Below are 25,427 nucleotides of genomic sequence, written 5' to 3' on the forward strand. Positions count from 1 at the left end.
AAATGTTGAAAAGTCCCATTCCAGTTCGCCACAGTTAACTGTTCAGTGGATCAATTTTTCCACTGAATAAAATAATTTCCCAAGAACATATTTGTACTATTTTCTAGAACATTTGTGTACTATTCCAAGATAAAATGAATATATATATCTTTACAGAAATATGTTCTAGAGCATAAAGAAAAATTTGGTTTGGCCAAATCATATTATCCGAGTACAATATGCCTCAGTCTGACCAAATTTTGTTGATGCGGTGGTTAGGCCTGGACCAAATATCATCCATGCAAACTATTAGTGTACTGCCAAATATATACATAACATACATAATATGGACATTAATATGGGTGTATAATGACAATGCTATAGTTGCTGAAGCTAATTGGGGTTGAAATATTGTTGACTGAATTCCGACTGATTTTACTTCAATAGAATAGTATTGTATCATTCAAATTTGGTTACATTCAGTCAACATTTGAAGCTTTTTAGCATTTTTTTTTTTTTTTTTTATTAGTCGGTTAAGTGTCTGACTGATTCCTGGTTTATTTATGTATTTATTTTATGTATTTATTTGATAACCATCAATCACAAGTTTTTTGAAGGGCCCTTTGGGCAGAACACCAAACCTCACACAACCGAACTGGCTTATCCATTGCTCGTTTCAGTTGCTTTGAGATTCGGTCACTTGGCTATTCGGAGTTATGAAATTTGGACGACCTGCCGATCACCCAAAATTCGTACAATTCGTATTCGTGGCCAAAAACAAATGCACTAGCCTAATACATTTTAATAAACAGGCTGATCTATCAGATCAATAAAACATCACCAATCTCCACAGAGTTCTTTACTGACTGTGTTACATTAATAAATTTAAACTAGAAATTGTGTAGATACTTCATAGTGCTAATGTGATCCACATGTTACTCTTTAATGGGTTTATTTCAGTTGTTAATATGTTTATATAGCTTAGATTTATTAAACATCCACTTTAAACTCACACCACCATTACAGCTCTTTATAGCTGTTATGATGATATAAGTCTAAAGGTGCATCAGGCTCTCAGTCTGTCATTGTTTTCCTAGGCTGGATAAATTAATACTTAAAATTTTAGATTTATAATTTCCCCTTTGAACAAGTTTAGCGAATAATTGAACATTATTTTTATTATGACCAGCTGCCCCTATCCTAGAAACCTTTCCATAGCCATAGAAGGCAGCTTGATTCGTTGTCAGTCTCTAGAAAAACTGAAATGATAATGCAAAGCAGCACTTCTCATTCATTTTTAATGGATGGCATACCCCCAGTGGGTGCATTGCTTGTATACAAGAAGTATCACTCCTAGTTAATGATCATGTGCACGTGTGATGCGATCCACCTGTATATGCTGTGAGGTCAGGGATTGGTTGGTATGAGTCAATAAACATTTTTGTTTAAGATTATTATATATCATACCTTAACATAGGTTGTTTATGTACCCTAGAGCAGGGTTAGGCAACCTTTGGCACTCCAGAGGCTGTGAAATATATCTACCATAATGTTCTTACATCTGGCAAAGCATCATGCAAGATGAAGTCCACAATATCTGGAGTGCCAAAGGTTGACCACCCCTGCCGTATAATCCTTCTTTAGGTGTAAACTCTCTTGTATCAGTAGACTGTACTTGCCATATGCAAAAAAAAAGGTTCTTAGCTTTACATCAGTGCACACAACTGCATCTAACGTCTATTGCCAGAATTGATACATTTTAATTAACGTTTACAGTTCGACTATACGGACCGGAGTTCCTACTGCAGGCCTATTCCTCAGTCAAGGGCAGATGGCTCAATGTGTGCAGTGACAAATGGAATGACAATTTTGGGAAGGCTGCTTGCCAGGAGCTAGGATACAGCGCGTAAGCAATCGTAATCATTAATTTAAACAGTATATATGGAGTTCTGTGCGTTTTCTTTTCTTATAGCACGTAAACAGAACAAGCCTTGCTTATTCGCATGGATCCATTAAAAGAAAACCATGTACTGGAGTACGGCAATATTATGGGACAATAAGCTTCGGGGAGATAATCCTTTGATCAGGTCTATTGCATTTTTTAACTAAATAACATGCAATTCAGGCCTTGGTTTCACTTGTTTGAATCAGACATTTTTCCTTTTCCAACATCCAAGATGTTCCCTTATGGAACCAATATGGAATGATCCTCATTTGTTCCAACGTCTGTTGTCAAGGAGATGTAGGTCTGTAGAACTGTAAGAACTGATGGTTATTCTATATTTTAAGAAGCTATAAAGGACATACTTGTAAACGAGAGAAACCTCAATGTATCCTTCCTGGTAAAATATTTTATAAATAAATAATTTAACTAAAAACACAGCCAGAACACAATGCATCACTTACAAAACGTGGAAATACAAGCATTGCTATTTTATTTGAATTAGCGGGACAAAGTGATATTGTTTTCTTAATATTTTCAATGATGGATCTATCCAGTTATACAACATAGGCTGCCTTGCATTTGGCCTGTTAATAAAAATAAACATCTTAAACTGATGTGTATTCATAAACACTCCATAAATAAATATGCACTTGCTACACTTGTTATGGTTACAAATGGCGTGGAAACTTTGTTTCCCGAGAGAGCGGAGCAAACAAGAAAATAGTTTATATGAGTGAGATTGCATTGCTGTTTATATTGCTTGGGAGCAATTATAGAGGAAAAAATACCTTTGTTTTACCTATATATTGTGGCAGAGAGGCTTTCTGTGTCAATGCCAGGTTGGAACGCTCTCTATTCCGAGCATGATAGGGTTAATAGGTGGAAGTCAGCCCTTTTAGGAAAATTAAATTCACCTGAAAGGGATGATTTCTCCCTATTAACCCGATCATGCTGGGAATCGAGAGCGTTCCAACCTGATAGTGACATAGAAAGCCTCTTTAACTATATATACATATATATTTTAAAGAGGCACTCCCTGCTATAAGTGATCTTTACAATAGTTTCTTCCTCTTCTAACATCTGGGAGAGGTTTATAGCTGAGTAGGCTCAGTAAATTTCTGTAGAGAGACTTGTGCAGAGAACCCAGGATAGAGGTTGTACTATGAAAGCAAACACTTTCTTATGGCACCTGTAGGGTCCTTTTAATCACCTGGCATGATTATTACATAGGTGCCAATGGTGTTTGCTGAGACAATTCAAGATTTTGGGGTTCCCAATTCAGACCATCAGTTCAAGTGACAGGGCACTAGGACCATGCCTAAAGAGTTTCAGCTGCACTGTATGCATGGCCAGTTTTGAGGGGGGCTGTCAGTCACTGGCCAATTTATGGTGGTCCTGCCACATTTTCAAAGTCCCTGCCCACTTTTACAGGTGGCTCTGCCAAGAATGGACTGTGAACAAGAATTGGCACAGGCATTTTTTTATTACATTGGCCCAGTGGGAAGGGGGGTGCCTCTCAAAGTAAACATGTTGGGTCAATGCCCTTTAGGGCAAACCATACACAGAGTCCTGCTCGCATGAGAAAAAGTCCCTGTATTAGTTCTGCACAGCACAAGCAAATTTAATGACATGCTTGCACTGCGTTTGCTTGTGACTTGTCTCTGGAGTCTCCATAAGTGGGATACCAGAGAACAAAAGGGCCGGGAAAGGGTGCTATGCATGTGTTTGAAGGCTGCTTGGTGGATTGCATGTGTAGAGTGAACTGATTGTGGCGTGGGTATGGTAACCCGTAGCAACTCTCCGAACTGCCCAGCTCACGGGATAAATATTTAGCCTCGTACGTCTTTCCTCCCTCTTCACTCTCTGCAGTAAATTGACAGTGGCCCGGTGTGGGAGATATTTGATCTTTTTATTTTGCAAGGGTGGTTAGGGGCAAGCCGGTCCTTACTCTGGAGCAACTATCTGAAGCAGTTTTCTGGCACGAGTGCAGTGTGGGAACGAGGAGTGCAATCCACTTTTTTTCTACATGGAATTCTATTGGATAATGACTCACATGGTTTTAAGGATGAACCCAGAAAGTGCATGGGAGTGAGTTCATGCATGGTTCTGTTACATGTGTACACAAGTCAACACATAGTCAGGCATTAACTTCATTTTTTCAGCTGTCGCAAAGTTTGCTAAGACATTAAGAGATGCAAAAAGTGTTCTAGCACAATTTCCATTTTTTAACAAGTCAGTAAAACCTAGAAAGTGAATGTCATCGTGATTTACATCAGCAGGCACAAGAATAGTAAGAAAAGGGCTTGAGTGGCCTTTTAAATTTACATCATCTTCTCCGTCTCTGCCTTTCTCTGCTTGTACATCTCAAGGGAAATAGCTTGTAATGCCATGGGACTAATTAAATGGGATTGTTTCTTATACTAGGTCAGATGGATTCCCCTTAGAGTTTTTTTTAAACTTCACATCTCCAATGGCAACCTTGGTAGATGATAATGGGAATCGTAGTTAAACACTTGGTTTAGTACATGTTGTCCTTGCCTAGCCTTCTGTGCTTCAGGTATGTGATTCGATTCATACATGATCTATGAATTGGGATATTTTCTATAAGTAAGAGTTTAATCTAAAATGCCAGCCAGTGTAACCAAACTGATAAGACCAATATATTGGCCAAACCTCCAGCTCGTTGACCTGTAAACAATTAGTAAACAGTAAGTAGTTAGTGAATTGGGGCCTTGGTGTTCCACTTATCCCATTTCCCCTGCAAGGATGTCTTCCGAGTGTGTGATTGGTCATCACATTTCACATAATTAATCTTTACATGATGCGTGGGAAACACAGGAGATGGGGGATGTTTCATTAAATTAATTTTAAAAGTAATTCCTCTTTTCCTTGATTATTTTAGGAGCACCTATTATACTAGTGGCACGACCTGGCTTGGATATACTCTAGACTTCTATGCAGTGCTGAATTACAGTAGGCCAAACGGCAAGTTGCAGACCACCCTTTCAGTCAGGTATAAATTCATTTTTATTTATTTATTTTTTTAATTTTCCGGGTCCTGTTATATTTGTTCAGCTTATGAAAATCAAACGTAATGTATTCTTAAATGTTTTAATCATTCTGCTAGTCTGTCTGTCTCTCTGTCGTGTCTGTCTATATATCCATCCTGTCTGCCATCTATCTCTTTCTCCTGTCTCTCAGCGTCCAACTATCTCTCTGATATTGAAAGAAACAAAAACAAAAGCATAAAAGAGTAGCTAATATACGAATACAGATTCACAGTCGACAAAAATGGATACATTTATTAGATCTGTTAAACCAATCTAACAACTAGAGGAAGGTTTCACATAAAGTCGAGTCTGCACAGTATATATCAGAATGGAGTATTGAATCCTAGATGAAATACATGAAATATAATGTCTGTGCTAGTATTTCAAAGGGGCATTAAAAAACAGCATCATGCCGCCCTGTATTTAACGATGGCCCCCCGGGGATAGGGATCAACACTAACATCAGAGAAGTAGCTTCTGAAGTCTGCAGGGGAGGAGCGTGGGTGGAAGGACATCAGCGCTGGACCCAGGTGGGTGAGGGGATAGCTGTAGTGCCAGGAATACGAGTTTGTTTTACGGGCACTATAGCTTACCTTTAATTCTTCCGAGAGGAGGTAATACATTGCTGCTCTGATAAGCAGCAGATCCCCCAGGAGATCAGAAGGAACACTACTGGAGATCCCCAGCGGCAAATAAATGTATAACGGTCCATTAGCAGGGCACTATAACTTTCTGGATACCATAAGTATAGAGCAATAAAGGATATTAAAGCAGACTGAAGAGCAAGTCACGACAAACCTACGCGTTTCATCTGCAGGACGGACTTTTCAAGATTGAGTCTAACTGCCTGCCTGATGTTCTCTCTGTCCTCTGTGTCCAATTTCCTTTTTCTTATTTTCACTTAATATTTCGGTGTCTATGTGACTCATTCAGTGATCTAATCCACAGCCAAAATAGGAACAAAAAAAAAAGTAATGCCATCACATGACTCCAATTAAAAAAATGTACATTAAATTAAAATGCTATTAAATGTAAAAGTGCATGAACTGGAAGGCAGCAACAGCTACATGTTTTTTTTTTACTTGGAGTCATCTGATTACACACTTTTTATTTTTATTCCTCAAAAATCCAAAAGTGCTCTGGTTTGTGAATAACCTACCAGTATTGACAGTTAACGGGAAAAAAAAATACAATACTTTTTTTTTTCTCAACTTACAATAAGGGGTTTATTCACTAAACACCAAATTGTAGTAACCTGAAAACTGCAAGACACAATTTAAGCGAAAAATGATGATTTTAAAAGAAAATGTTCAACGTAGCTGCAATCACAGTTTGACCACGTTTCTCTAAATGTTTCAATTCAGTTTCCAGTTCAGTTTGATGTCTAGTAAATGAATCTCTGCAGTTCGATTTTATCTCACAATATAAATTAAATGGAATTTTGGATATTTACCAAGTTTTTTTTTTTTTCTTTTCAGTGATTCTTGTTCCACTTTTACTGGAGTCTCCTTACGATGTATAAGTAAGTGTTCTCATTGATTTAGCTGCACATTTTTTATTCTATTTTTGTGCAGGAAGGTGTGGGATTAATTGGGCAAACTTATCCATAATTGGTTTCATTAATACCTTGTGAATGTGTCCTATACACAATTTTTTTCTCAATTCAAAATTTTTGTGATAAATATTTCTTATTTCATTTTTTTATTAAATTTACAATATTGCATAAGCTGCAATCAAACGTCTGAAAGGATTATTACAAATATCACCATTAAGTCAAAATATACTCAAAATTTAGGTAAGGGACAAACATAAAAAAAAAAAAATACATTTGTAATCGAATATCCACTAAATTGGGAACAAAGAAAATCTGAAAACCTAACAGGGTTATACTGCATTCTTACAATGACACCCACAAGGACAGGAAGAATTTGATAATTATATGGTAGAAATATAATTTAATATTTTGCCTCAATCACGCACAGCGTCCATAGGAAAGCATTGAGCCTGGCGGGGGAAAAGGGTGAGTATCTGAAGGGGTTTTAACCCCTTCAGCGCCATGGGAGGGGGACCCTGAGGGTGGGGGCACCCTCAGGGTACTATGGTTACTATAGTGTCCCTTTAAGAATTTACTAGCAGAGTTTTCAAATTAATTAGTTTGGATCAGAATTGATCTGTTAGAAACATTTTTTAAATGATTTACTCTCAAGGAGCCTATGTGATCAAGAGCTTCAAAATAAATTAGTGAAAATTATAGCAGTTGGCCATTTACTCTGAAAATGAGAAGGTGCCTCGTAGCATATATCTTAGACAGCGAATGGGTTCTTTGCAAATTAGAAGAACAAAATAGCTCAAAAGAAGTGAGCTCTCTTGATGTCCAACTTGGAAGGACTTCCTTTCGTAGAAAACCTCTGATATTTGTCTGCACATTTTTCACTTTGTTAAATACCATCTGCACTAGTGTTGTTTTATTTTGATCTCTTTCATGTTAAATTGCATCAAGATCGGTATATTGGTGTATTAGGGGTGAACAATTATTGCATGTAAAATATTATTTTTTTTAGAGCTCCACTCAACAATTACAAGATAATTCTTGTAAATTGTTTTTGTTTATTGTCAGTTATTCACTGTCCAAAATATTCATTTTGAATTCAGATATTTTATATGAATTTATATCAACCTACATGTACTTATTTACTTATAAAATAATTTACCAGAAAGGAAACATTGAGAATTCTCTCATATTCAAGTATGTCCAAGTATTTGCTGAATGTTATGTCATTGGATGTTAAACCCTATCATTGACTTGGCTTTCGTAGCAAAATTTTCTATTTCGTAAATTATTTTCTGACGTATGAAATTGTTTTACTGCAGACTGTGGTTTAAATGGAAGCAGTACCTCAAGCCGTATAGTTGGTGGTAATATAGCCTCAACCAGTAAATGGCCATGGCAAGTGGGTCTGTATAGCAATCTAAGATTCACCTGCGGTGGTTCCATTATCACTCCAAACTGGATCGTCACTGCTGCGCACTGTGTAGAAGGGTAAGTTTATGTGACATCTGACTTCACATTAAAGGGACACTCCATTGTCTAGATAAAAAAAAAAAATCTCTGTTTAATAGATATACCATCAATGTAAACATGCATTTTTTCAGTACGGGTATATATAAAAACAGCTTGAAAAGTTACAGATCTCTTGTGTTTAGCCTTTGCAAGTCTTCCCCTTCTAACCCCGCCCAAACTTTCTGTGGCTGTCCAATCATAGACTTACCAGTGCAGCTCAATGAGAAGTCTTTGCAAGGCAAGTGCTCAGAGCAATTGCTGCCTCTTGAATTTAACTCCGCTGAGCTAACCAAACCAGGGAGTAACAGTAGCAGTTGTCTCATCAAGGGAATGTGGGGGTTAATAATAGGGATGCACCGAAATTGCGGCTGCCAAAATTTTCGGTCGAAAATGGGCCTATCCTGTTTCGGATGAAAAAGGGTCAAATTTATCATTAAACATTAATCGGGGGGGACCACTAAAAGAGAAGGGAAGTTTTTCATATTTGATTAATTAAATTCATTGAAAAGTCTAATATTAATAAAATTTTAGGAAAAAAAACTTTTTTAAAATCATTTGAGGAAAAAAGTAATTTTCCGTTTCGGTTTTCGGCCAAGGGCATCCTGAATTTTCGGTTTCGGTTTTGGCCCTAGTTAATAATGTTAATTTACAAAAGTTCCTATTTCTAAAAATGAATAATAGAGGACACATTTTGCACATAAAGCACTTAAGCAAGCTGGAGTGCTTTAGGGTTCTTTAAGGATGTATATCAAAGACTCTTTTAAGTGGTGACTAGTAGACTTATTCTAATTTTGGGCAATCAGCTTTTTGTCCAGTTTCCAAAATATAAACATAATATTTAAGTTATGTATATATTTTGCAGTTCACTAATAGGCACATTTTCTTGCCATTTTGGTTCAAAACGATCACATGGAAAAACATGTTTCTGCTGTCCTGTCCTGGACTTGTGCCTGAAAAATATTAACATCATTTGTATTTTCCTCTAAAGCTATTTGAATTAGAAATAAAATAGGAATAAATAAATTGTCTGTCTGTCTATCTATTCTTCTGTCATCTATCAATCTACTTATCTTAAGAAATCAGTTTCTGCATGTCACCAATTCTATGAGGGTTCTACCATAAAGTGGCTCATCAGGGGTCCAGTGAATTATAGCAACTTATGCCACTGTATCACTTGAACTGATGAGTGTAGAGAATCAGAAATGAGGGGGATGGATCAACAACATAAAACATTTAAGGGGTATAACTCCTTTATACAGTACAATGGTCTCACATTCTCATTTAGGGAGGGTATGACATGTTTAAGTCATCCCATGCATTTCTCTGTGATGTTTGTGATGACCAAATTCAATTGTTGTTTCCTTTAATTAGATGTCACAAGTGGTTTATAAATGTTGTTTTTTTTATTAATCTAATAATTTCTGCATGCTGCGTGACCTGATCATTGTTTAGATTATGTGAATATGTATTCTTGGGGCTTGTGGAAAGCAGTCTTCACTAGATTGATTTCAGCATTGGAGAGTTGTTATATTTAATTGTCTCTGAATACATTTGTGTCTGCGTCGAATGCATGCAAGAGACTTGCCATATGAATGTAACAAAAATAACAGCAATTATCTTTTTTTAATTGACCGTCCCCTCCTTTTCTTTTCAGAACTAACGCATATGCATCGGTATGGCAGGTTTATTATGGATCATTACAAAAAGGAGGTGGATTCTCCTCATTTGTGGAGAAAGTTATCGCTCACCAAAACTATGACACAAAAACTAAAAACAATGATATCGCCCTGATGAAATTGAAATCAACAATAACATTTAGCTGTGAGTTGGATGTTTTTCTTTACATATTTTATATGAATAACATATGCAAGTTAATCTTCTTTTAAAGGGAACACTGCGGGCACTGTAACTGCTTCATCTCATTGAAGTGGTTATAGTGTCTGAGTGTTCTGGTGTCATTCTTCCATTCAGTGTTAAACTGTTATTAATTGTTTAATGCTAAACGAGAGTCCCTAGCCGCTAATCCCTTTGAGAGGAACTGTTAGTCTGGGTAACTGTGATTGGCTGAGTATGTCAGAAAGTTTTGTCTACCTTAGCCATAGCAAGGCTATGGGTGACCAGGGATCCTCACTAAATGTTACACTGCAATAAAATGGTTTGACACTGAATAGACAAACAGTGCTAGAGACACAGGCACTATAACCAACTGAATGTGATACAATTATTGTATGGACTACAGTGTCCTTTTAAGGAGCATTTAGATTGATTGATCTGCAGTTTACCTGTTAACCCCTTCACGCTGCATCCATACCCCGCAATCGTATGACTGCAACTGTCAATGTGTGTGTGTGTCTGTGTGCATCAGGGCCAGCTGCAGCATACCCCATTTGCGATACCTTGGGTTGTCTACTTTTGCCAATGGTATGTCATCATGGGGGTGATTTTCTTTCCTGGGCTATTATAATAAAAAAGAGATTGAACACTAGATTGCTCCTAAGAGATACAGATAAATGTTTTATTAAACCACATAAGGTATAACAAACAAACAGCAAACAAAAATGAAATGGAGCAAAAAAAAAAACCCACTAAAGTGACAACAAAAAGGCAAATAAACTAAACAATGGCAATAACCACAACTTACACAAGCCCATTCTGGCAGAAACACAAGCCCCTAATACCCTCAACGTTTTGGCACCTCCTGGCTGCCTTTCTTAAGGGTGTTTGTATCATGGCTTACCAGTATCCATTTAAATATCCCCCACACAGCTGATGGACATCAGAAATCAATATGACCCGATCCCGGAAGTGACAACACCACTTCCGGTTTCAGTCAGTACTAAATGATTCCCTGGCACACAACAATAAATAATTACTATTGTACTGCATCCATAATAGAAAATTGCAAGTGTAAATCAAACCTTATATATGTATAAAGTGTAGTTGTTGTTATTATGTATCTTTCCTGGGCTACCATACAGTCTCAAAGGCAACATAACCAGTCTAGCAAATTTCAGAGTTTAATAACTGAAAAATGTTATGTGTTATATTTGACCCTGTAACTTTCCAAAACCCCATAAAACATGTACATGCGGGATACTATTGTGAGGCATCGCTGAATACAAATTATGACATTCACAGTTAAAATGCCATGCAGAACTAATTTTATTTTAATCTTAATTTCTCACACTTTTTTTTATATTTTATTCATATAAAATTAGGTTTCATAGCTACGTATTTGATGTTAAATGAAAGCCCTGTTTCTCCTGAACAAAATTATATATTATTAGTGTAGGTGCACTTCATATGAAAGAGGGAAATTATGGTTGAACAGACATATCGTCATATTCCAGGTTTTGTTTTGATTTCATTTTGTTTAGAACGTATACAATTGCCTCTGTCTCAAAGTGGTTAAATGGCAAATTATTTTTTAAACGTTTTTCTGTCTAGCCAAAATGTTTATTTTTGTTCCCTTAAAAAATGTGCTATCAAGGCTTATTGAAATGTTTTGTTTTGTTTTTTTGCTTTGAAGGTTCTAGGATATTATAAGACAGTCATATTTTCTAGTCCTTTTTATTATTACTTTGGGCTGTGTTAAATTGTTTAAGAAAAAAAATCAAAATCTACGTGAATATTATCTCCCTTATTATAGAAACATAGAATGTGACGGCAGATAAGAACCATTCGGCCCATCTAGTCTGCCCAGTTTTCTAAATACTTTCATTAGTCCCTGGCCTTATCTTATAGTTAGGATAGCCTTATGCCTATCCCACGCATGCTTAAACTCCTTTACTGTGTTAACCTCTACCACTTCAGCTGGAAGGCTATTCCATGCATCCACTACCCTCTCAGTAAAGTAATACTTCCTGATATTATTTTTAAACCTTTGTCCCTCTAATTTAAGACTATGTCCTCTTGTTGTGGTAGTTTTTCTTCTTTTAAATATAGTCTCCTCCTTTACTGTGTTGATTCCCTTTATGTATTTAAATGTTTCTATCATATCCCCCCTGTCTCGTCTTTCCTCCAAGCTATACATGTTAAGATCCTTTAACCTTTCCTGGTAAGTTTTATCCTGCAATCCATGAACCAGTTTAGTAGCCCTTCTTTGAACTCTCTCTAAGGTATCAATATCCTTCTGAAGATAGGGTCTCCAGTACTGTGTACAGTACTCCAAGTGAGGTCTCACCAGTGTTCTGTACAATGGCATGAGCACTTCCCTCTTTCTACTGCTAATACCTCTCCCTATACAACCAAGCATTCTGCTAGCATTTCCTGCTGCTCTATTACATTGTCTGCCTACCTTTAAGTCATCAGAAATAATCACCCCTAAATCCCTTTCCTCAGATGTTGAGGTTAGGACTCTATCAAATATTTTGTACTCTACACTTGGGTTTTTACGTCCAAGATGCATTATCTTGCACTTATCCACATTAAATGTCAGTTGCCACAACTCTGACCATTTTTCTAGTTTACCTAAATCATTTTCCATTTGGCTTATCCCTCCTGGAACATCAACCCTGTTACATATCTTAGTATCATCCGCAAAAAGACACACCTTACCATCAAGACCTTCTGCAATATCACTAATAAAAATATTAAAGAGAATGGGTCCAAGTACAGATCCCTGAGGTACCCCACTGGTGACAAGCCCAAGCTTCGAATATACTCCATTGACTACAACCCTCTGTTGCCTGTCACTCAGCCACTGCCTTACCCATTCAACAATATTGGAATCCAAACTCAAAGATTGTAGTTTATTGATAAGCCTTCTATGTGCAACAGTGTCAAAAGCCTTACTGAAATCTAGGTAAGCAATGTCTACTGCACCACCCTGATCTATAATTTTAGTTACCCAATCAAAAAAATCAATAAGATTAGTTTGGCATGATCTCCCTGAAGTAAACCCATGTTGTCTCTGGTCTTGAAATCCATGTGTTTTTAGATGTTCAACAATCCTATCCTTTAACATGGTTTCCATCACTTTCCCCACTACTGAAGTAAGGCTTACTGGCCTATAGTTGCCCGACTCCTCCCTATTACCTTTCTTGTGAATGGGCACAACATTTGCTAACTTCCAATCTTCTGGGACTACTCCTGTTATCAATGATTGGTTAAATAAATCTGTTAATGGTTTTGCTAGTACACCACTAAGCTCTTTTAATAGCTTTGGGTGTATTCCATCAGGTCCCATTGACTTATTTGTCTTTACTTTTGACAGTTGAAATAGAACCTCTTCCTCTGTAAACTCACGTGTAATAAATGACTCATTTATCCTTTTTCTTAACTGAGGTCCCTTTCCTTCATTTTCATCTGTAAATACCGAACAAAAATATTCATTGAGGCAGTCAGCTAGACCTTTATCCTCATCTACATACCTTCCTTCTTTTGTTTTTAATCTAACTAATCCTTGTTTTACTTTTCTTTTCTCATTTATGTATCTAAAAAAAGTTTTGTCCCCCTTTTTTACTGACTGTGCTATTTTCTCTTCTGTGTGGGATTTGGAAGCTCTTATAACTTGCTTAGCCTCTTTCTGCCTAATCTTATAGGTCATTCTGTCTTCCTCACTCTGGGTTTTTTTATAATTACTAAATGCTAACTTTTTGTTTCTTACTATTTTGGCCACATCTGCGGAGTACCACAGTGGTTTCTTGAATTTTTTGCTTTTACTGACAAGCCTAATGCAATTTTCTGTTGCCTTCAGTAGTGCAATTTTTAAATAATCCAATTTCTTTTGGACTCCATATAAGTTGCTCCAGTCTGATAATGACTCCTTTACACATATTCTAATTTTAGAAAAGTCTGTTTTTCTAAAGTCTAAAACTTTTGTTTTTGTGTGGTGTGACTCAGTCACTGTTCTTATATTAAACCACACTGACTGATGATCACTGGATCCTAAACTTTCACCTACAGTAATATCTGATACCAAATCTCCATTTGTTAACACTAAATCTAGTATGGCCTCTTTACGAGTTGGCTCCTCAACGACTTGTTTTAGAGACAATCCCAGTAGGGAGTTTAGAATATGTGTGCTCCTGGCACAAGTAGCTATTTTTGTTTTCCAATTCACATCAGGAAGATTAAAGTCACCCATGATGATAACTTCCCCCTTCATTGTCATTTTAGCTATTTCTTCAACTAGTAGATTATCTAACTCTTCAATTTGTCCTGGGGGCCTATAAATCACACCTACACGAGTTACTGTGTGATTACCAAATTCTAACGTAACCCAAACGGACTCTATGTTCGCCTCACTAACCTTTATTAGGCTAGATTTTATGCTATCCTTTACATACAGGGCCACCCCTCCCCCTTTCTTGCCTTCCCTGTCTTTTCTATATAAAGAGTACCCTGGTATTGCTATGTCCCAGTCATTTTTCTCATTATACCATGTCTCAGTAACAGCGACTAAATCTACACTATCAGTTGCCATTATTGCCACAAGTTCATGGATCTTATTCCCTAAACTGCGAGCATTTGTAGACATGACTCTAAGCTTATCATTTTTTAACACACTTGCTACAGGCACCTTCTGTCCTTGTTTTGGGGGACAATTGGATTGATGTTTTATCACCCTTTTGCCCCCCCCTCCTAGTTTAAAAACATCCTAGCAAAACCTCTGAACTGCTCACTGAGAACATTTGTTCCCTTTTGAGAAAGATGCAAACCATCTTTTTTGTACAGTTTATTTCCATTCCAAACAGAGCTACCATGAGCAATAAAGCCAAATCCTTGCTCCCGACACCATTCACCAAGCCACAAGTTAAAGTCCCTAATACGCATCTGCCTGTCGTTCTGAGTGTTATGCACAGGCAGAACTTCAGAGAATGACAGTGTGGAAGCAACCTGCCGTATATCATTGGCAAAAACACTAAAAACTTCCTTAACCTCTGAAACCTCATTGCAAGCCAAGTCATTTGTCCCTAAATGGACAAGTACATCCAATTCCCCTTCCTGCTTTGCTTGCTTAACAATATTACAGATACGTCTCCTGTCTCTGTGAGCAGTAGCTCCGGGAAGACACCTCACAAGACCACCATTGTCCATCTCCACACCTCTTATGATGGAATCCCCCAACAACAACTGCTTTCTATTAGGCCTCACCATAGTCTTCAAGCCTCTCTGCACAACACCACTAGCCTCAGTGCCTCTCTGCACAACACCACTAGCCTCAGTGCCTCTCTGCACAACACCACTAGCCTCAGTGCCTCTCTGCACAACACCACTAGCCTCAGTGCCTCTCTGCACAACACCACTAGCCTCAGTGCCTCTCTGCACAACACCACTAGCCTCAGTGCCTCTCTGCACAACACCACTAGCCTCAGTGCCTCTCTGCACAACACCACTAGCCTCAGTGCCTCTCTGCACAACACCACTAGCCTCAGTGCCTCTCTGCACAACACCACTAGCCTCAGTGCCTCTCTGCACAACACCACTAGCCTCAGTGCCTATCTCCAGGACACCACTACACTCTGAAAGTGCAGAAAATGAATTATGTAGAACAACAGACTGTGCAATATGCCTTTTATCCACAACTCCAAGTCTACCAGATCCTACAGTAATCCATCTGCCATTCCTAGTATGTCTCTGCGGCAATGGCTTTGCAGCAATTCCAGCCTGAATTTGTTTACCAGATAATTTACAAATCTCAGACTTCAAAAATACAATCTCCTGCCGCAAGATAGAGAACTGTCTACAGATTAGACAACAACCAAACCTCCAAAAAGTGGAACGTGAAACAAATGCAAAGCAACTATTACACTGAACTAAGTCTGCCATTCCAATGAGGCGAATAATTTAAATCAAACAAATTTTACCTTTTTTTTTTTTATTTATCCTCCTGGATACCTCAGATTACCTCCAGTTTATCTCCAGAATATCTCTAACCACACACACACTTAGAAGCAACACTTAGATGAAGCAACCAAGCTCTATTAGCCAAGCTAATGACAACAGCCCTTATATACTCCTCAAATCACCTCCCACTAGGAATGTTTAACACCTGGGTAGGCCTCTGCTTATTAGCAAACAATAGCTAATTTAAATAGCAATCAATAGCAAGTAGCTACCTAATCCAATCAAATGCCTTATAATTACCAACAGGAAATCAAACCTTGTGCAGTCAGTAACCTTTTCCTACAGATGAATCTTACCTGTAACAGTAAAAAAAGAACTCTTAGCACAACTCTTAGACAGTTGAAGCTTCTGTAAAACTCTCCAGAATATCTCCAACCACACACACACTTAGAAGCAACACTTAGATGAAGCAACCAAGCTCTATTAGCCAAGCTAATGACAACAGCCCTTATATACTCCTCAAATCACCTCCCACTAGGAATGTTTAACACCTGGGTAGGCCTCTGCTTATTAGCAAACAATAGCTAATTTAAATAGCAATCAATAGCAAGTAGCTACCTAATCCAATCAAATGCCTTATAATTACTAACAGGAAATCAAACCTTGTGCAGTCAGTAACCTTTTCCTACAGATGAATCTTACCTGTAACAGTAAAAAAAGAACTCTTAGCACAACTCTTAGACAGTTGAAGCTTCTGTAAAACTCTCCAGAATATCTCCAACCACACACACACTTAGAAGCAACACTTAGATGAAGCAACCAAGCTCTATTAGCCAAGCTAATGACAACAGCCCTTATATACTCCTCAAATCACCTCCCACTAGGAATGTTTAACACCTGGGTAGGCCTCTGCTTATTAGCAAACAATAGCTAATTTAAATAGCAATCAATAGCAAGTAGCTACCTAATCCAATCAAATGCCTTATAATTACCAACAGGAAATCAAACCTTGTGCAGTCAGTAACCTTTTCCTACAGATGAATCTTACCTGTAACAGTAAAAAAAGAACTCTTAGCACAACTCTTAGACAGTTGAAGCTTCTGTAAAACTCTCCAGAATATCTCCAACCACACACACACTTAGAAGCAACACTTAGATGAAGCAACCAAGCTCTATTAGCCAAGCTAATGACAACAGCCCTTATATACTCCTCAAATCACCTCCCACTAGGAATGTTTAACACCTGGGTAGGCCTCTGCTTATTAGCAAACAATAGCTAATTTAAATAGCAATCAATAGCAAGTAGCTACCTAATCCAATCAAATGCCTTATAATTACTAACAGGAAATCAAACCTTGTGCAGTCAGTAACCTTTTCCTACAGATGAATCTTACCTGTAACAGTAAAAAAAGAACTCTTAGCACAACTCTTAGACAGTTGAAGCTTCTGTAAAACTCTCCAGAATATCTCCAACCACACACACACTTAGAAGCAACACTTAGATGAAGCAACCAAGCTCTATTAGCCAAGCTAATGACAACAGCCCTTATATACTCCTCAAATCACCTCCCACTAGGAATGTTTAACACCTGGGTAGGCCTCTGCTTATTAGCAAACAATAGCTAATTTAAATAGCAATCAATAGCAAGTAGCTACCTAATCCAATCAAATGCCTTATAATTACTAACAGGAAATCAAACCTTGTGCAGTCAGTAACCTTTTCCTACAGATGAATCTTACCTGTAACAGTAAAAAAAGAACTCTTAGCACAACTCTTAGACAGTTGAAGCTTCTGTAAAACTCTCCAGAATATCTCCAACCACACACACACTTAGAAGCAACACTTAGATGAAGCAACCAAGCTCTATTAGCCAAGCTAATGACAACAGCCCTTATATACTCCTCAAATCACCTCCCACTAGGAATGTTTAACACCTGGGTAGGCCTCTGCTTATTAGCAAACAATAGCTAATTTAAATAGCAATCAATAGCAAGTAGCTACCTAATCCAATCAAATGCCTTATAATTACCAACAGGAAATCAAACCTTGTGCAGTCAGTAACCTTTTCCTACAGATGAATCTTACCTGTAACAGTAAAAAAAGAACTCTTAGCACAACTCTTAGACAGTTGAAGCTTCTGTAAAACTCTCCAGAATATCTCCAACCACACACACACTTAGAAGCAACACTTAGATGAAGCAACCAAGCTCTATTAGCCAAGCTAATGACAACAGCCCTTATATACTCCTCAAATCACCTCCCACTAGGAATGTTTAACACCTGGGTAGGCCTCTGCTTATTAGCAAACAATAGCTAATTTAAATAGCAATCAATAGCAAGTAGCTACCTAATCCAATCAAATGCCTTATAATTACCAACAGGAAATCAAACCTTGTGCAGTCAGTAACCTTTTCCTACAGATGAATCTTACCTGTAACAGTAAAAAAAGAACTCTTAGCACAACTCTTAGACAGTTGAAGCTTCTGTAAAACTCTCCAGAATATCTCCAACCACACACACACTTAGAAGCAACACTTAGATGAAGCAACCAAGCTCTATTAGCCAAGCTAATGACAACAGCCCTTATATACTCCTCAAATCACCTCCCACTAGGAATGTTTAACACCTGGGTAGGCCTCTGCTTATTAGCAAACAATAGCTAATTTAAATAGCAATCAATAGCAAGTAGCTACCTAATCCAATCAAATGCCTTATAATTACTAACAGGAAATCAAACCTTGTGCAGTCAGTAACCTTTTCCTACAGATGAATCTTACCTGTAACAGTAAAAAAAGAACTCTTAGCACAACTCTTAGACAGTTGAAGCTTCTGTAAAACTCTCCAGAATATCTCCAACCACACACACACTTAGAAGCAACACTTAGATGAAGCAACCAAGCTCTATTAGCCAAGCTAATGACAACAGCCCTTATATACTCCTCAAATCACCTCCCACTAGGAATGTTTAACACCTGGGTAGGCCTCTGCTTATTAGCAAACAATAGCTAATTTAAATAGCAATCAATAGCAAGTAGCTACCTAATCCAATCAAATGCCTTATAATTACCAACAGGAAATCAAACCTTGTGCAGTCAGTAACCTTTTCCTACAGATGAATCTTACCTGTAACAGTAAAAAAAGAACTCTTAGCACAACTCTTAGACAGTTGAAGCTTCTGTAAAACTCTCCAGAATATCTCCAACCACACACACACTTAGAAGCAACACTTAGATGAAGCAACCAAGCTCTATTAGCCAAGCTAATGACAACAGCCCTTATATACTCCTCAAATCACCTCCCACTAGGAATGTTTAACACCTGGGTAGGCCTCTGCTTATTAGCAAACAATAGCTAATTTAAATAGCAATCAATAGCAAGTAGCTACCTAATCCAATCAAATGCCTTATAATTACCAACAGGAAATCAAACCTTGTGCAGTCAGTAACCTTTTCCTACAGATGAATCTTACCTGTAACAGTAAAAAAAGAACTCTTAGCACAACTCTTAGACAGTTGAAGCTTCTGTAAAACTCTCCAGAATATCTCCAACCACACACACACTTAGAAGCAACACTTAGATGAAGCAACCAAGCTCTATTAGCCAAGCTAATGACAACAGCCCTTATATACTCCTCAAATCACCTCCCACTAGGAATGTTTAACACCTGGGTAGGCCTCTGCTTATTAGCAAACAATAGCTAATTTAAATAGCAATCAATAGCAAGTAGCTACCTAATCCAATCAAATGCCTTATAATTACCAACAGGAAATCAAACCTTGTGCAGTCAGTAACCTTTTCCTACAGATGAATCTTACCTGTAACAGTAAAAAAAGAACTCTTAGCACAACTCTTAGACAGTTGAAGCTTCTGTAAAACTCTCCAGAATATCTCCAACCACACACACACTTAGAAGCAACACTTAGATGAAGCAACCAAGCTCTATTATCTCTCATTTTAGTAAGGTTTGAGAAAAGTGGTGGTTTTTCCCGAGTTTGCTAAGTAGTTTAGTTAACTAGGTTAACAAGTATTTTTAAGCTTGCTCTTATTCGTTGCTTTCTTCACGACCAATGCACAACAATTTGACAGACAGTAAAACATTTATAATCCACGATAAATGGGAGAAATCAAGAGGCACCCATGTGACATTTAATTGCTCCAGAATTCCTACTACATTAATAAACACATAAACAATAGAGTAAATATAACTAAAGTGTCCCAAGACAAAAAGATGAGCATCACATGGTAGTTGGTATAGTCAGGTGTGGAGATCCATTACATGATGTAATTACCCACTCAATGCATCTAGAGAACGGGCTGGCAACCATTGTCACTTCAGATGTTTTGGTCTACATCTCTCATGCTCGTACAGCCATAATCCTATCAAACCATTAACAGATATGTAGTCCAAACATATGGGGTTCCCAAGGTTGTATAGCCCTGCTCTAGCTGGAAAAAGAGCTGAGTTATTTTTTGTCTAAACATAGTAAATTAAATATTCTGTGGTTGGCAATGCGACTTGTATTAAGGCAGCGACCAATCCTTGGTGATACCTAGAAATGGACTAATGATTGTGTAGAAGAAGTTCATCTATCATAGTTACATAGTTACATAGCTGAAAAGAGACTTGCGTCCATCAAGTTCAGCCTTCCTCACATTTGTTTTTTGCTGTTGATCGAAAAGAAGGCAAAAAAAAAACAGTTTGAAGCACAATTTTGCAACAAGCTAGGAAAAAAAATCCTTCTTGACCCCAGAATGGCAGTCAGATTTATCCTTGGATCAAGCAGTTATTACCCTACATTGAAAGATTATATCCTTGAATATTCTGTTTTTGCAAGTATGCATCCAGTAGCTGTTTGAACATCTGTATGGACTCTGATAAAACCACCTCTTCAGGCAGAGAATTCCACATCCTGATTGTTCTTACAGTAAAAAATCCTTTCCTTTGCCTTAGACGAAATCTTCTTTCTTCCAGTCTAAACGCATGGCCTCGTGTCTTATGTAAAGTCTGGTTTGTGAATAGATTTCCACACAATGGTTTGTATTGGCCCCGAATATATTTGTATAATGTTATCATATCCCCTCTCAGGTGACGTTTTTCTAAACTAAATAGGTTTAAATGTGTTAACCTTTCTTCATAGCTGATATGTTCCATTCCTTTTATTAATTTTGTAGCCCGCCTCTGCACTTTTTCTAGTGCCATAATATCCTTCTTTAGAACAGGTGCCCAAAATTGCACAGCATATTCAATATGTGGTCTTACCAGTGATTTATAAAGAGGCAAAATGATACTCTCGTCCCGAGAATGAATGCCCTTTTTCATGCATGACAATACCTTACTGGCCTTGGCCACTGCTGATTGACATTGCACATTGTTGCATAGTTTGTTGTCTATAACAATTCCCAAGTCCTTTTCATGTGTTGTTATCCCTAATTCGCTTCCATTAAGGGTATAAGTTGCTTGTGTATTCTTTACGCCGAAGTGCATAACTTTGCATTTTTCATCATTAAATTTCATCTGCCATTTGAGTGCCCAGTCCTCCAGTCTATCTAAATCCCTCTGCAGCAAAGTAATATCTTGTTCACATTGTATTATTTTACAAAGTTTTGTGCCATCTGCAAACACTGAAACATGACTTTCAATGCTGTCTTCAAGATCATTTATTTTGCTTCATGCTTTATCTAATAAATGCCGACCTGTTTACAGCCGCTGCAAGACCAGTCTGTTTACCAAACCATGGAATGAATTGGGTGGCGGATAAACAATGCTGGATTTCCGGATGGGGTGCTACATATGAAGGAGGTAATTATTCCATACAATTCAATTCATTAATACAAATTGCAAAAGTATATAACTAACCTCATGAACTGACTAATATACCTCTCTAAATGTTGATTGGCTGTTAAATAGTGCTCCTTGCCTGCCACCTTTTAAAATCCATCTGTTATGGTGTGACCATTTAGTATCTAGAGTTGGGTCCCCAGAACCCCAGCTAAACAGCATTTCTGCCTCACCAACTCTGACAGCGTAATTTCTGCAGGGTGATTGGTTTTGACAGACCACTTACAACACACTTGTTAAAAGCCCCATCCCTACCTCCTGCCTAGTGTTTGTTGCTTGCGTATTAGAACATATGCTCCATGACTCTGGACCCCTATATTCAATCTGAGGAGCCTGATCTGTGCATGTCCCTGTCCCCTTAGACGGAACATAGTGATGTCCTGGAGGGAGAGACAGCAGGACTGGCCAGGAAAAGGGAGAGGACAGGGTACAGATACACACACATATTTACACACTGTTTCCCAGACTGTACACACACACGCACACACACACTGTTCCCCAGACTGTACACACACATTACTACTCATATTACTGAACACACTGTCCACAGAAACACTACTACACACACTTATGCACATACTTCTACTGTTCACACTGTTACACGAACATACACTGCTACACACACTGTTAAACACACAAACATCTACCCACAATATACACACACAATGCTACACCCTCAACTACACATGCTGCAACCCACACTGTTACAAACACACACTGCTACACAAACTCTACACAAACACACACTAGCACACACATATACACAGACATTCCAACACACATAGACATGCACTCATTGCAACACATGCACACTCACTATACACACATATACATAAACGCATGCACACACTCACTCTATAATGTATGTATATAGAACAGGTTTTTATCATATTCAAATGGGCAATTTCTTAAACTAGTTTTTTTTTTTTTATTATTATTTTTAAATTCTTTATTTGTGATGTGCAGAAAATAAACAGGTACATAGAGGTGGCCACGATTGCCGATGCAGACCTCTAGCAAGTGTACATATAAAACAATGTCGTGGCACACCAATTAAAATAACATTAATAGCTGCACAGTTTTCGTTGGTGTTAAACATTTGAAACTAGTCAGTGATTAGTTATAAAACATAGTTAAACAGTTTAAACATAGTAGACAAATCAGTGGTTATTTATAATATATGAGGACGAAGTAACAGATAGTGCTAATTTGCAATCTGCATAAGAAAGCCACTAAGTGGACCCTATAACGTTCTACGACTGCCAGGAGGCTCAGCAGAGCCTGGTTCCACAGGCATAGTGACTTCTAAAATATATGCCGTCCTAAGTATATTAATGGTAGATAATCATTATTAAAGCCCCTTCTGCAGTTATGTGGAACGTATTTGGTCACGTATTATGGGCGCTTAGTGCAGGAGGGTTAGGGAGACCCATTCTATGAGTTTGATGTTTCACGTACTACCTAGATTCCCAGGTAAGTGAGGGGATATGATCTACGCTAGTGTGCATCGCATCATGCCCTGTAGTATATGCAGTCTTTTGGGGGGAAACTGGCGATTATGCTGATGTGTGTCTGTACCTATGGGATTTGTTCTATATTATCTGGTAGTGCCTTTCTGGGGGGAGGCACTTAAGGTGGAACTTGTCTCTGCTGCAGCTTGGGTGATCATTTTTTTTTCAATTCTTCTATACGGGGTACAACCCTAAATGCTGCCGACATATATCAGGTATGGGCTGCTCTGGGCCTGAAAATGGAGCAACAGACATTACTAATTTACATTCTGCGTAAGAAAGTATCTGAGCAAATCCTGCTTCATATCAAAACTATTAGGAAGTAAAACAAAACCTGGGTCTATATGTTTAGTGGTGTTTAAAGTGTATGCTATCTAAGACATTATATAATAATTAAAACCTTGGCTGCAGTTATACGCCACGCATTTTGTCATATAGCCTAGACGCTTAGTGTAAACAGGATAAGTAAATATATTCTATACATTCCATAGCTATTGGCAGGACATAAACACTCAAACTTTAGGGTTAGATCGTTCATTAGTTGCCTAGATACACATGTAGGCGAGGGGAAACTGTCTGCATACGTTTACTTCTTATCATGCCCTGTAATACTTGCAAGTTGTCAAGGGGACACTGGATGCTGAGAAAACTGGAAACTAAAAAAAAAACAAAACAAAACAAAAAAACGGGAGTGGTCAAATACTGCGAACATGACCTGACTCAGTGGAGTAAGGTCCAAATCACGCATGTTTCGGTGCCGCTTCTGTCTCAGGTCCCTGCAGGGCCTGAAGCGCTTGATGTGCTTGTAATACGCGGAGCTGTGTTCCCCGTGCGACGGTGGGTGTGCAGGCTGTTATCTTTGCCCCTTTCAAGCCGTGAGGGGTTCTGTGGGTGTTGTGTTCACGGGCACGCACTGTCCCTGTTCCATTGTCACTGTCCATGGTGTCTGGTATGTCTTCCACGGGTTTCTGTCGTTGCAGCTGTAGGGCCCGAAGGAATTCCGCTGGGTCTTCGTCTGCAGACAATGTCAAGATTGAGTCTTTTAGTGGGACTACCAAGGTACCCGCCACTCCCCATCGGTACCTGATGCCCCTATCTCTCAGTTGTCTTGTAATCGGCAAGAACTTCCTTCTTTCCACTAGGGTGAGGAACGGGAGGTCAGCATAGACCTGCACCTGATGATTGTCCACTTTGATGGAGGGAGTCTTCCTGGAATAGGCCATTAAGGCGGCCTTTACCGCAGTATCCCGGGTAACCGCTATTATGTCCCGTGATGCGTCTGCTGGAGCGGTCGGGGCTTTGCGAATCCTGAACGCTGCCTTTATCGGCCAGGCGTCATCTTCCTTTCTCGCCCCCATTAGCTCGGCCAAATTATTGACGTAAGTCAGCAGGGCCTCCATGCCCACGTCTTCTGGGGCTCCGCGGATGCGGACATTCCGCTTGTGGTGGCGTGTTTCCAGAGCTGTTACGGAGTGGGTAAGTCTGTGGACTTGAAGTGTTAACGTATCAATTTGTGTTTTGGCTTCAGCCAGCAGGGTGTCCCTTTCACCCCCTTGTGTTTCAACTTTGTCCAACCGCTCTTTGACGCCCATTACCTCAGTTTGGACCCCCGTCAGATCCGCCTTCCACAGCGCCCTTAGGTCCAGGAGAAGTTTTTTAATGTCTCCCTTTGTAGAAGGCGAGTCGTCAGGGTCGGATGTTTCCGATTCAGACGGGTTTGCGACCTGAGGGTTCTCCCCTTCTGCGGATGAGTCTGAGTCGCTGGAACTTCGAGGCCTGTCCGGCGCCATTTTAGGCTGTGGATGCGGTTGCGGCCTTTCGAACGATCGCCTGATATCAGGCTGATAGGGGCTCTCCAGGCGGGCGATTTTTTTATTCTTTCTACCCATTCTACTGTTGAGGGGTTCCCCGCTTGATGTGGCTTGATTTACAGGTGATTGCTCTTCTTTTTGCGGCAGATGCAAACTTTTTCCAGGCGATGAGGCAGGAGCTCCCTGAAAACACGTCTGCCATGCAGCTCGGCTAGCCACGCCCCCCCTTAAACTAGTTTTAAGGGGAGAATTGGGGGTTGCTTGAGAATGCTGTACCTAAAGCGGCTTGTGATGTAAAGCTGTCACTGTTTAAATTATATCCTGCCTTTACCAAGTCCAATTTTGACTGATGTGATTGGTATTTCATCAACACTCCACCAGTCACCCATCTGTTAAAAGAGTTCTAGATAAATATTTTTAGAAATTTACTTGGGCCCTT

General features: G+C 38.7%; 1 protein-coding gene across 1 annotated transcript in view; it reads left to right on the forward strand.

Annotated features, from left to right (window-relative positions):
- Positions 1-25,427, forward strand: part of LOC134602285 (transmembrane protease serine 2-like) — a 74,408-nt gene that overhangs the window by 43,882 nt on the left and 5,099 nt on the right. The window contains exons 6-11 of the mRNA XM_063447025.1: positions 1,756-1,885; positions 4,827-4,937; positions 6,453-6,496; positions 7,846-8,014; positions 9,690-9,856; positions 21,532-21,627. Coding sequence (XP_063303095.1) covers positions 1,756-1,885; positions 4,827-4,937; positions 6,453-6,496; positions 7,846-8,014; positions 9,690-9,856; positions 21,532-21,627 — 717 coding nt within the window. The remainder of the gene's footprint in view (positions 1-1,755; positions 1,886-4,826; positions 4,938-6,452; positions 6,497-7,845; positions 8,015-9,689; positions 9,857-21,531; positions 21,628-25,427) is intronic.

The sequence above is a fragment of the Pelobates fuscus genome, chromosome 1 (assembly GCF_036172605.1).
Source record: "Pelobates fuscus isolate aPelFus1 chromosome 1, aPelFus1.pri, whole genome shotgun sequence".
NCBI lineage: Eukaryota > Metazoa > Chordata > Amphibia > Anura > Pelobatidae > Pelobates > Pelobates fuscus.